The sequence below is a fragment of the Pituophis catenifer genome, unplaced genomic scaffold (genome assembly GCF_029215685.1).
Source record: "Pituophis catenifer annectens isolate HBS135680 unplaced genomic scaffold, rPitCat1.0.hap2 SCAF_4, whole genome shotgun sequence".
Lineage (NCBI taxonomy): Eukaryota > Metazoa > Chordata > Lepidosauria > Squamata > Colubridae > Pituophis > Pituophis catenifer.
Genome location: NW_027256884.1, coordinates 31,442,172 through 31,455,241, shown reverse-complemented (window position 1 = coordinate 31,455,241; position 13,070 = coordinate 31,442,172). Strand labels below are relative to the sequence as shown.

Sequence of the window (13,070 nt, the reverse complement as noted above, 5' to 3'; positions counted from 1 at the left end):
AATGATACTCAAATGAAACAACTTCTTTTATTCTTTTTCCTGAAAAGTAATGAACAAAAAGTAGAAACAGTGTAGAAAGATGCAATTGTATGTATGTATGTATGTACAGTATGTAGGCATGTTACTCAGAAGTAAATCCATTATATTCACTAGAGTTTTTAAAAAATATGCTATTCTGATCACCTTATATTCCTTTATAAATTAAATGCAAATTATTATACTGGGAACCCAAAAGGGCATTGCAGTAGAAGTTTAATTCTTAATTTCCCACAAAAATGTTCATGTAGGTTGATCAATCCTTTGACAAGAAATATGTATCTGGTGTCTTTAGTTCATGATTGTTAAACTGTTTCCAGAGAATTTCTGCTGATTTTCTGTCCTCCGGGGTTAAGAAACCATCAAGCAAATTTATGACTTTGTCCCATGATAATTAATCTAAAAAAATCAGTGTACTCTTTTGTGTAACAAAGGATACAAAGGAATAAATGTGCACCTGTTGATTTATCACCCTACTTTTTTAAAATTGCATTCTAAAGGGTGAATGGGGAGTAACAGCTTCAGAACAAGAAGAAGAGATGAAAAGAATGAAAGAGTTTGAAGACTCAATACCGAAAATGTGCTCACAGCTGCGACTACTTACTCATTTCTATCAGGTATTTTTGTTTAAATTAAGAACATTTGATATGAATGGATTAGTACTAAGTATCTTTGCCTAAAGTAATATTTTAATGCAGCATTATACAGACCATTTTATGACTTGTAATTGGGTGGAAATAGTAAAACCTCATGCTATATGATTCCATTATGACTGATAAAATTGGTAAACAGGATGTATTCTTAGAAGAGTAAACAAAAACATCACAAAGATTGTCCATATATCTGGCTGCTTACATAACTCATTATATTATGGATTTATATCAGATCATTACTGCTGTAGATAGATATTACTATATCATCATTGAAGTGTTTTCTTGAAATAGATGTCACAACCACGATGGCACTAATTTCATTGAGCTAATTTTGCTATTTCTTGAATTGCTTTTCTACATTAAAAACTATACAACATTTCCAATAGCATCTACGCCGGGAAGATGATCTTCCTTGTTTCCGGCGTGCGCATGTGCAACCGCCAGTTGGTCAGTGCCAGAAGCCGGAACACCAGGTGGCCGGTGTACATGCACACGCTGGAAACCGGAAGAACAGCTGCCCTGTGTGCACATGTGCACTGGGCGGCTGCTCTTCTGGTTTTCGGCACTCCTGTACGCGTGAAGACCAGCTGACGGGTGCACCAGAACCCAGAAGAGCAATGGGCAACCTCTTGTGTGCCTGGAGAGATGGCTCTGCATGCTACTTCTGGCATGCATGCCATAGGTTCGCCATCACGGCTCTATGGAAAGAAAGTTGGACTTTGATGAAACAGGATAACAAAAGTACTGATAGTTTGAACTTTATTTTTTTTGTAGTAAGTTTTTATTTTATTTTTTAGCATACAATTTTTATAGCATACAAAAATTCCAATTTCAATTGAGCAGTGTGTTGTCTAGGAACAAATGATTTTAGGAAATAATCAAAGTGTTTACAACAATATTCATTGCATTTATATCAATTATATTAGTATTAATAACAATAATAATCATACTATTTGTTTAACCAACTTAACATATCTTCCTTATATCAGTGATCCTTCCATAGATTTCCCTGCTTCTAGCTCCTACTTTTGTCAGCTAGCCATTGATAAAATAAGTCCCAAGTCAAAAAATATTCAGTTTCTTTCTTTTCCTTAATTGTAAGTGTTAGCTTATCCATTTCTACACATTCTAATATTTTTCTAATCAGATCTTCATCTCTTGGAATCTCTTCATTTTTCCATTGTTGTGCAAATAGTATTCTCGCTGCAGTCAATACATGTAAAATCAGATATACATTCCCTTTGTTATACTTGTCTGGTAAGATGCCCAACAAAAATGTCTCTGGTTTCAAATCTATATGTTGTTTTATGATTTTTTCCAGCCATGTGTGTATTTTTGTTCAATATTTTTTTGTTTTTTGACATGTCCACCACAGATGATAGTATGAACCAGGTATCCGGTGACATTTTCAACATTTTGCAAATTTATCCTTAAACATCTTTGCTAACCTTGAGGGTGGAAAATGCCATCTATAAAACATTTTATAAAGATTTTCTTTATATGCAGTAGACATTGTTAATTTATAATTTCTATCTCATAATTTCTGCCATTTATCTAAGTCAATCGAATAGCAAAATTTTTTAGCCCATACTATCATTGTCTCTTTTACTTGTTCCTCTTCTATCTTAATACTTAACAAATAGCTATATATTTTCTTTATTAATTTTTCATCTGTCCCTGTTAATATCTGATCTAATTCTGTTAATTCTTTATTTAAACCATACATTTTAACATCCTTCTCGTATCTAGATTGTATCTGCACATATGACCACCATGTTATCTCAATCCCTTGATCACTCAGTTCCTGTTTAGTTTTAAGTTCCCCCTTTTCATTTAAAATATCTTTATATCTGGTAACCTTCTCTATATCAATTTGGATAAATCAGTGCCTCCATTGTGGAGAGCCAGACCGGTATTTTCTTTCTTTCATCCTTTCACCCAAGTAAGTATTGAAGCCTGATAATACAATTCACAATCGGTTGCCCAAAACCACCTCTATTTTTAGAATCTTGCAACATTTTCAAACTTATCCTTGCTTTTTCCCTTGCCAAATATATTTTAATATTGTTTTATTTAATTCTTCAAAATATTCCCCCCTCCCAGTTTTATTGGTATTGTTTGAAATAAATATAGTAATCTTGGCAAGATATTCATTTTTATAGTGACTACTCTTCCCATCAGTGATAATTGTAGATTTTTCCACTTCTCCAAATCCATTTTAATTTGTTGCACCAATTTATAATAATTACTTTCTTTAATCATTACACACCCTGCCATTAGTTGAACTCCTAAATATTTAACTTTCTTGACTATCTATATATACCTATTTTCCTCGTTAGTTCTTTTTTCTGTGTGTCTATAACATTTTAAACTATTATTTTGGTTTTTTCTTTGTTTATTTTCAGTCCTGCAACTTCACCATATTCTTTTATTTTCCTAATTAGTTTAAGTCCATTTTCTTGTGGGTCTTCCAAGATAAAGATCAAATCATCTCTGAATGCCTGTAATTTATATTGTTCCTTTCTTATTTCCATATCTTTAATTTCTGTATCTTATCTAATATTTCTATTTAACACTTCCAATAATAATATCAATAGTAAAGGAGATAGTGGACATCCTTGTCTTGTGCCTTTTTTTTATTAAAATTCTCTGTCGTATCTCCATTTACCATTACCTTTGCCGTTTGTTTATGGTATATTGCCTTTATCATATTAATAAATCTCTCACCAAAGCCAATAGTTTCTAGTTGTAACAGCATAAATTGCCAATTTACGTTGTCAAATGCTTTCTGTGCATCTAAGAAGATCAACACCATTTGTTTTCCCAAGATGTGCTTCGTAATAATCTAATGTATTTAAAATCATTCTCATATTGTTTTTAATCTGCCTCGTAGGCAAGAAGCCATTTTGGTCTGAAAGTATAAATTCATTTACAAACCTTTTTAGTCTCTCTGCCATTATTGAAGTGTATATTTTATAATCAGCATTCAGTAAAGATATGGGCCTATAGTTGTTTATCTGCATTAAATCTAATTCTTCTTTCGGAATCAGAGTAATATTTCCTTCTATCCATGAATTTAGTACCTTCGCATTAATCAATACTTCATTATAAACTTCCAACATTGATGGGCCTAGAGTAACTTGTAAACATTTGTAAAATTCTGCCGGCAGCCTATCTGGTCCTGGTGTTTTATTGCTCTTTTGTCTCTTAATCGCTTCTGACAATTCCATCATTGATACTCGTTCATTTAACATAGCTTTCACTGTTTCTGGTACTTTAGGTACTTCCGCTTTTTCCAAACATTCTTTAATTTCCTCTTCTGAAACTTTCTCTTGCTCATACAGCTTTTCATAATAATTTTGAATTATTTTTTTATCGTCATTTTGGTAGTATAAAGTTCCTTTCTCATCTACCAGCCTATGTATCAATTTCTTCTCTTCGCTTATTTGAATTTTCAAAAAAGTTCTGTTTAGCATTTTTGACTTTTTGTGCCAATTCTTCTTTATCTAGTAGATTTATTTTATGTTTTATTAGTTCCATTTGATTTTTTAAAAATCTTCTTGTTTGGTTCTTTCTTTAATTCTAATTCCAGTCTCTTGTGCTCTTTTGCTAACGTCTTTTTGGTTTTATTTCTTTTTCTTGTTTTTTCCCCTGTATATGTTATAGCCAGTCCCCGAAAATATGCCTTAGCATTGTCCCATTCATTTTGTAATGAAGTTTCTTCTTTTCTGTTCTCTTTGAAAAAAAAGTCCATTTTTTCCCCCATACTTTGTATAAATGCCTTGTCTTTTAGTATCTCCATTTTCTCTTTTCTCCTTTCCACTGAACTCCAGTTGGATTATGATTTGCCCTATTTTTTGCACATTTGACTTTAACTCCGGTGACATCCATATCGTATCTATTCTTGACCAGGACATATGTCTATTTAAATAAAATGACTATTAATTTCTTTTAGGATTTATTCTAAAAATAAATATCTATTCAATAAGATTGAATACCTATTTTTTCCGTTATTTTAAAGAACATTTTTGGAAGCGTTTTTCTAGCTTTTTTACTTACTTTACTACTTTTATAGTCCAATTCTGCGTCTATAATTGCATTGAAATATACCAAACAAATATTTTCATATTCCAATTCAGTAATTTTCTTATGCAATTTTTCATAAAAAATTGCTTGTTTATAATTTGGTACATATATTGCTACCAAAAGTATTTGTTTATAGTTCATTGTTACCTCCACCATCAATATTCTCCCCTCTTCATCTGCAAAAAATTGTCTTGCTTTTATTGTTTCATTAATAGATAAAACCATCCCTCTTTTCTTTTGTTGTGCTAATGAGGAGTATAGTTTCCCAATTTTAGGATATTCCAATAATTTATTGTGTTGTTTTTTGATGTGGACCTCTTAAAGACAAATAAAATCTAATTTTAACTGTCCTAATCTGTTAAAAGTCCTTTTCCTTTTCATAAGAGAATTCAGTCCATTTATATTAATCGACAGTAGTTTTATTTCATCTTCCATAGTTTTACTTATAGATAGATCTTGTCGTTCTGGTCGCTCTTATTTCTCTCTTTTTATCTTTTTATCTTTCTTGTTCTTAACCTTCTTGTTCTGCTCTCTCTTTAATTCTGTTTCATCTTCTTTTTGTTGTACATTTCCTCCTCCTGATGCTTCTTCCTGTTTCTTGTCATCTATCATAAGATGAAACATTTTGAACATTGCTCTCATTCTTCAATTTAGAAATTGCTTTTTTTCATTTCTGGTTTGTTTTCATTGGAGCTCTTCTTAAATACAGTAAGTTTTGATGTGGCTTCTTTTTTCTTCACTAAAGAAACTGGTTATGTTATTCCTTTTTCTTTAACCACTTTTTTGGACCTTTCCCCTATCCAAAAATGTTTTGTTTTCTTAAGGCTTATTTATTTCTTTGCGATATCCTCTTTCTTTGAGATACTTTTTCTTTCATCTTCTATTAATTTAATATGGGGATTTTTATTTAAAACAAATTAACCTGCTATCATGACTCCATTTAAAATAGCTTTTAGAACAGGGTCTTTCCAACTTTCCATCTCCTGAGGCAGCTATGAGTAAATGTGATCTAAGCCCACATTTCATCATCTTCTAAAGGAAATTCTCCTTAGCCCCGTCTGTCCATTTTTTCAACAATTGATGAGTTTTCTGACCTTAGATTATATGTAAAATGTTAATGTTTCCTCTAAAACAGTGCTTCCCAAACTTTTTCTTCATTACCCAAAACCGCTTATTCGAAAGTCCTTTTTACCCAATGTAAGTAAAACAGTCAGTTTAAATGTCCCTGTTGTGATTGGGTAATGTGTTCATGTGTTATTACCTCAAAAAAAAACAAAAGAAACAAACCTAATACCCAATATACCTAGGTTTGGGAAGCACTGCTCTAAAGAAATTAAAATTCATTTTAAATTGCTTATAAACTGATAATTTGAAGAGTCAGCTTGTTCCTTTCAGATTTCCTTAGCAGATTTCAGCTAACTTCTCATGGAATCAATTTCATAATTTCCTCTTTTTGAACTTTCTCTTAGCAGCTTTTCAATACTGTTCAGGAAAGTATGAGGTAAAGTCTTTAAGGTGTGATATTAATAGGATGTTCCACTTCTAATTGAAACACTTCCCTCTCATATCTCTTCCTCTGGTTCCTTCAGCTTTTCTATTTTGTTGAAGTAATCTGACTGGCTGTGGCTATGCTGGTTCTCCTTTGGATATCCTAAATATTTCCGTCTTTCAGTTCCCCATCCCTTTCTGTACGCTTTCTAGCAATGTTGCTTATTTGGTGAAAAGCCTCACCACTTTTGCCCTCGCTGTGAGAAAGGAAGCCTCTCTCTTCACCTTCCAATTGCCTTGGTCATTCTCCAAGGTATGACTTCCATAACTGTTAGGTCTTATGTCAAGGATCTGTTTTCTGCCCTTGTCCTTTCCAATTATAGCGTCTCCAACAAGTTTTCTCTCACAAATTGTTCAATTATTCTGTTTTCCACTGAGCTCTTCTTTTGGGTCGCTAACATCTAGTGTAACAGCTCAAAACCTCCCTGTGGTGGTCACCACATGCTGCATGCCCTCTCTTCTGGTTTTCCTTATTTTTCTTTCTCATTTCAAAAATTAAAAGCCGAATCCCCTTAGCCAGGGATTTCTTTAAAGGAGTTATTGGTTTTACAGCCATCACCAATCCATTTTGTTTTTCTTCTTTATTTCTTTAGATGGATCTGAGGTAACAAGTTGGGTGGGGAAGAGAGAGAACAGTACAGTTGGTTTTACATGAGTAGAGAAAGGAATTGGATGAGCTTTTATTAAATAATTTAAAATGAGCTTATATGATTTTTGTAATGAGATTAATACTTTTTGAAATGTGACTGTTAACCTGGCACTCAGTATGAGACCCTTGATTTGAAGTTATATATAACCTGCTTTAGGGTAGTATTTAGTACCACTATTGCATTAAAATTATCTATTTCTTCTTTTTCCCTTTTCCTTTCAGGGCATTGTACAGCAGTTCTTGGTGCTCCTGACTACCAGTTCTGATGAAAGCCTCCAATTTCTTAGCTTTAGACTGGATTTCAATGAACATTATAAAGCCAGAGAACCGAGGCTTCGGGTATCTTTGGGCACTAGAGGGCGGCGTAATTCACACATATGATTTTTTTTCTGCAGCAAACATAACCAGGATCGCTCAAAGTATAACTGTTGTTGGATGTAGCAGTGATGGTTGACAGTATGAAACCAAATGGCATGCAGTAGTGTTTGTCATTCTTGCAAACAACCTGTTTTCAGACATGTGGTTGTGCAACACCAGTAGAGAAAGCAAAAAAGTTTCCTTTCTGTATTTAATAAGTGTTACAACTAAGTGGATTTAAATTGTTTCAGTTTTCTTAAGATATTGAAAAATCACTATATTTTGTTTGGACCACCTGAGGAACCATCCACTGTAATTTTATATTTGTCTTTAGGGCATCATTTCCACTTATAGTAAGCACTGTTCCCAGGTTTCCATTTGAACTTGGAAACCAGTTTTATGAAAATTTGCTGCTGGTCAAAAATATATATCCAAGGTGTTTGTTTGTTTGGATTTTTTTTTAGTGGGGAAAATATGTCACATAAATTACTTACATTAATATTTTCAGCATTTTCAAAGCAATGATTTATTTTTCCAGAAAATTTTTAACTGCTTATACAGAAACATATTAGAAACATAACATGCACAAATATCCTAAAATAAAGAATTCAGTGCTCTCAAGTGATTAAAGTTGTAAATATGAAATAGATGTGAATGAAGTATTTTGTGTTCAAATCGGATGTATGCAAAATTAATTTGGATATTGAAGACTACTTATTTCTCTTTCCTTGCCTATTTTTTCATTGTAAATATTTATATATTGCTGTCCAAATATTACAGGGAAACACTTTTGTAAAGAAGCCACTATATATCAAGTCATTCAATTATCCATTTGTTATATTCACAGATAAAATCTTAGAAAATAAACACAATTATCTTTCAAACACTTTATCTGTTTCTTCTAACTGGAAAAGTGCCTGTTCTTAAAAAAAACAATTATATAATAAAATTAGTTTTGAATGTATAGGCCTTTCTTTTCTTTACTTTGTCTGATAGCTTTTCAGAATACATAATATGTCTCAAAAATGGGAATGCCTGACTCCAAACTGAGTTCATATTGAGGCCTCTGTATGGGTTTCCTAGATGAGCTAAATTTCAGTATCATAGGCTACAGAGCCAAGGGTATCTTGTCATTATTTTTGATTCTCTGAAAAAAAGTATTTTTTTCTGAATTTGTTTTATTTATAGTAGGAATTTTTAAATAGAAAAAAGCAACTCCTCCCCAAATCTCTGTATTCTTCCCTATATTTCCAATTCTTTTTCACCTCACATGTATCAGATGTATCAATATCCATCTTTTGTTTCAACAGTGTTTCAATTTATCCAAAATGTTCAATATGTGTGCAGTTTTGCTTTGCTTACATGTCACAAAAAGTTATTTGTCATTGCAGAGTGCATTACATTAGTTTTCCTAATTTGAAAAGTGCCAGATAAAGAATGTGAGCAAATATTATAATTAAATTAACTTGTGCTTTAATTGGGCAAATCCAAGAAGCTAGATTAGCAACTCCTACAACTCAAAAGTATAAAACTACTTTTATTATTCCTAAGCATGATTGCAGTATGATTGACCGGCATACTGTAGGTTTCATCATGATTACTCTTGGTAAAAACATTTGGACTAAATGCTTCTGGGCATTGGTTAAATAGAATAAATAACTCTTTACTATTCACTTGCTTTTCTAGTCAGAGTATGAATCTGTACCAGAACCGTATTTCTGATGCTGAAAACACGTACACTCTGTGCCATCAAACTGGGACATTTTTGATTCATTAAAGTTTTTGTTTATATTTGGAGCAATGAAATTATCTGATGAAGGATCATGAACCCAATTTAAACTGTTGTAATATTGATGCTTAGATAACGGAGCAGTGTGTGCTCTTTTGGGTTGTGTGGTTTTTGGACGACTCCTGGAGGATAAATAATGGTCGGTTTTTTTTCTGTGAGGAGTACTATCTTTCTCTTGATATGTTTCATAATCCTGATTCCTGGGTGTATTATATTGTTCTAGACTATTATAGGAAGTTCTATTCAATTTGAAAGGTTTAGATTGTAGTTTGAAATTCTTGTGTGTACTATAATTAGGTGATTCCTCTAATGATTCAACATAGGGCATTAATTCTGTTGGTTTTTCTGGGCAGCTAGGGGAAGAAACAGGCTGAATCTCTAAAGGCTTTGTAACATCTTCACCATCTGTTGAAAGAAAAATTCCTGGTGGTGAGCAATTATTGTTATTGTGATTTTCTATGTCAATAGTGTTGTAGGCTGATGTTTTTGGCTCCAGTGGTATCATATTGTTTGTTTCTGATTCCTCAATTTTTTCTGATTCTTCATGTTTGTCTGATTCCTTATTTTTGACAAATTCTTTCTTCTTGTCAGATTCTTCCTTGTTAGTGTTAGCATTTGCTATAATTGGCTTCCTAAAATGATAAAGGAATAATTTTAAACAAAACTTTTTTTATAAATAATTCTTATAATAACTTGGGAACAACCTCAGCTAAAAGACCATTACTGAATAGATTACAAATGATGAAACTTATCTTTCCCCGTGTCTTTTCCAAGAATGGAAGGTAATCTTTAATCAAGTTGCCATTTTTCTTATGATTATGATTTCCCCATTTCATTATCAGCCCTAAGGGAGAGGGGTTGTTGCATATGAAAGATTCCTAGCTGGCAGAAGGGTATTCTGAAGACTGCATTTGACATGCAAGAATTATATGATGGATAGATAAACATTTAATAAGCCCATACAAAATACTTATATCTACTTCCCGCTTCTCACGAGACAGTTTTTTATGCTTAACATCATGAAGTTTATGCCAAGAGACAAGGCTCAAGGCCCTAGAAAGGAGCATCATGACTGAACTGGGATGTCCTCCTTCTACAGGATATTCAGTCTCAATGTCTGAGTTTTACATGGCTGAGTTGCATTTGATCGGCAGTCTCTACTACTGCATCAATTTGACCTAACATTTTATGTCTATGTTAAAAATATATAAATGGTAAGGAGGTGTTAGGATGGGAGTTCTTATGATACAGAATGACAGTGATAGGAGGGGAGAAGAGAATGAAACAATAACTTACTGCTTCTTCACAAACAATGAATTGTATATGTGCACAAGGACTATCACTGCTAAGATCAAGCCAGAAACAGCTACACAGGCAACAATGATGTGCTTTAGTAGTTGTTTAAGATCTGCAGCCTTTGCTCTTTTTTTATCCTGAATACCTAAAGGGATATAATAGATGACACAGAATAGTAGATCATATTTTCCATCATGTAACACTGACCCATCATATGTGTGCTGTAATTCATGAAAACATTTTTGTAGAAAACTTGCTGATACTTTTAAGCATTTAAAGTCAGATCACCCATTTGATTCACTTCATGTAAAGCAATGGCCCCAATCTCCGGACCATGGCCCAATACTGGGTCATGGCCCATTTGGCGGGCAAGCATGTGCAGCTCCACTTGCTTGAGCGATGGGCACTCACGGGTGTAATGTTCCATTTGTGTGAATGGTGGGTGCTGGGACGCGAAGCTCCATTTGCACAAATGGAGTCTCACATGTTCACACATGCACCTGCCACTGGCCCTGCTGTTCCACCAAGCTGGAAAGGTTGGGGACCGCTGATGTAAAGCAATGTACTAATGGTATCAGTTCTTTGCTGTTATTAAATACAGTTATGAAAAATAGTACAGGTCATCCTTGCTTACTGACTGCTCATTCAGCAACTGTTCCAAGTTACAACAGTGCTGAAAAATTTTATAATCAGTTTTTGAGTTTGCAGCCTTACGTTTGTGATTTTTATAGCTGCCTTCCAACAAGCAAAGTCAATACTGAAGTTGGAAGTCATAAGACAAGCCATAATCATGCAAAATTAAGCTTAACAATTGTGAGTGATTTGCTTCACAACTACAACTGGAAATGATGTCATAAATTGGGTGCATAGTCAAGTAGTGTTTCACAAGTTGCTTAGTGAAGCTACCAGTCCCAATTGTGGTCAGTGATTGAGGAATGCAGCTTATTTTAATATCTCGCCCAGCTAATCAGTCACTGCAGTACTCATTCAGATGTTTCTGCTTCCAAGAATATTTTAAAAGCTTGGATCTTAAATAGTAGCATTAAAGTAGCATATAATTCAAAAGTAAACTTTACTACCCTGTTTCCCCCAAAATAAGACATCCCCTGATAATAAGCCCAATCGGGCTTTTGAGCGCATGGCAATAAGGCCAAGCGCTTATTTCAGGGTTCAAAAAAATATAAGACAGGGTCTAATTTTCGGGAAAACACGGTACTTATCTCCACAGCAATAACAGCTTCATTACTAAATTAAATCAATAGTTCCTCAGCAAAACACCATAATTAATTTTGTAGCCTTACCTGAGAAATGCTGTAAAGAGAGGCTTTTTTTACAATCTAATGCCAAAAATCCCCCCCATGTCCTTTGGAAAGACTTAATGCTATCTTCTATAGGACTGGTTTTACTGAATTTTTCTAAGATTAATTCTTTAGCTGCAAAGTCTTTTACAGTTTGAAAAGAGTAGGGGAAGGGAAGAGAATCAGAATTCTGATGCTCATCTCAGTTGTCATGTGAGCATTAGGAAGCTCAGAAGCTTATTCCAAAGTTTGAGCCAAAGTTTAAGCCAGCATGCATAATGAATTGTAATGTAATCACTGCAGTGCCAATAAGGTTGAACAATTGTGGTATTCTGAGAAAGAGTTCAGAAGGGCGTCCTATAAACAACTGTCCATTTTACCATGTACAATTTATTATAATAAATTTCCCATGCACAATTTACCATTTTAACACATTTACCATGCACAATTCATTATAAGAAGTAACTACTCCGTTTCATTTGACAGTACACAATTAAATATTTGGATATTGAAAACTAATTGTACATAAACAAGGATCAAGAGATTATTGAATTTTGGATTCTTACAAATTCTACGTTTTTAAGCTGACTTCCTTTATGCTTAAATTTACACTTGATTTCTATTGAAATGGGAAAAAAAGCTTTAAATATCTTCTATTGGTTATAGTCCTGCTTTTCTCATTTAATGTTGCAAGTATCTAAAAAATTTAAATTCCTTGTTAACTGTCACTTCTCAGGATTGTATTACGTTCTTCAAATACAATTAGAAAATGGAGAAGGTTTGAGTTCAGAAGTTATACAGAATATAAACATGTTGCATGATTTTTGTATTCAGTTAATATAAAATATCGTATTTACTGCCTGAAAGCATGCAGGTAGCTAGCAGTGCTCATTTGTGAATCTAAATCTGTTGTTTTCAGCTTTCTAAAAATGAGTTAGAATAATAATAATAATAATGTATTATATGATCGAGGTTAAGAGCACTTTCACTAGCAACATTACAGGTGCATGTCTTATTTGCTTTTCACCATCCATCCAAACAATATTTTTTTCTTCGTAGTAAAAGTTTGCTACAGCTCAAGATGGAGGGAAAACATTTTAACTTTAAATTTAAGAAGCTTTTTACAATTAATTTGTGATTTTTACTTTAGCAATGCCCCTGGGTGATGCAAAACTGCTGGCTTACATGTGGTTTACAATATCTTTTCACTTTGCTCTTTCATCAATATCTCTCCCCTTTATCCCCGAACAGATTTTCTCCCGTTCTTGATCTATATTCCTCTTCTTCCTCCGGAAGTAAAGTTGCAGTCCCTATATAGAAAAAAAGCTTTCTCTCCAACCCCAAAAATCCATTTTAAC

The 13,070-nt window shown here is 33.3% G+C and overlaps 1 protein-coding gene across 1 annotated transcript in view; it reads left to right on the top strand.

Annotated features, from left to right (window-relative positions):
* Positions 1 to 8,293, top strand: part of TUBGCP3 (tubulin gamma complex component 3) — a 72,020-nt gene extending 63,727 nt beyond the window's left edge. Inside the window, exons 21-22 of the mRNA XM_070942659.1 lie at positions 537 to 653; positions 7,195 to 8,293. Of these exons, the coding sequence (XP_070798760.1) occupies positions 537 to 653; positions 7,195 to 7,353 (276 nt within the window). The 3' untranslated portion in view covers positions 7,354 to 8,293. The remainder of the gene's footprint in view (positions 1 to 536; positions 654 to 7,194) is intronic.
* The last annotated feature ends 4,777 nt before the right edge of the window (positions 8,294 to 13,070 follow it).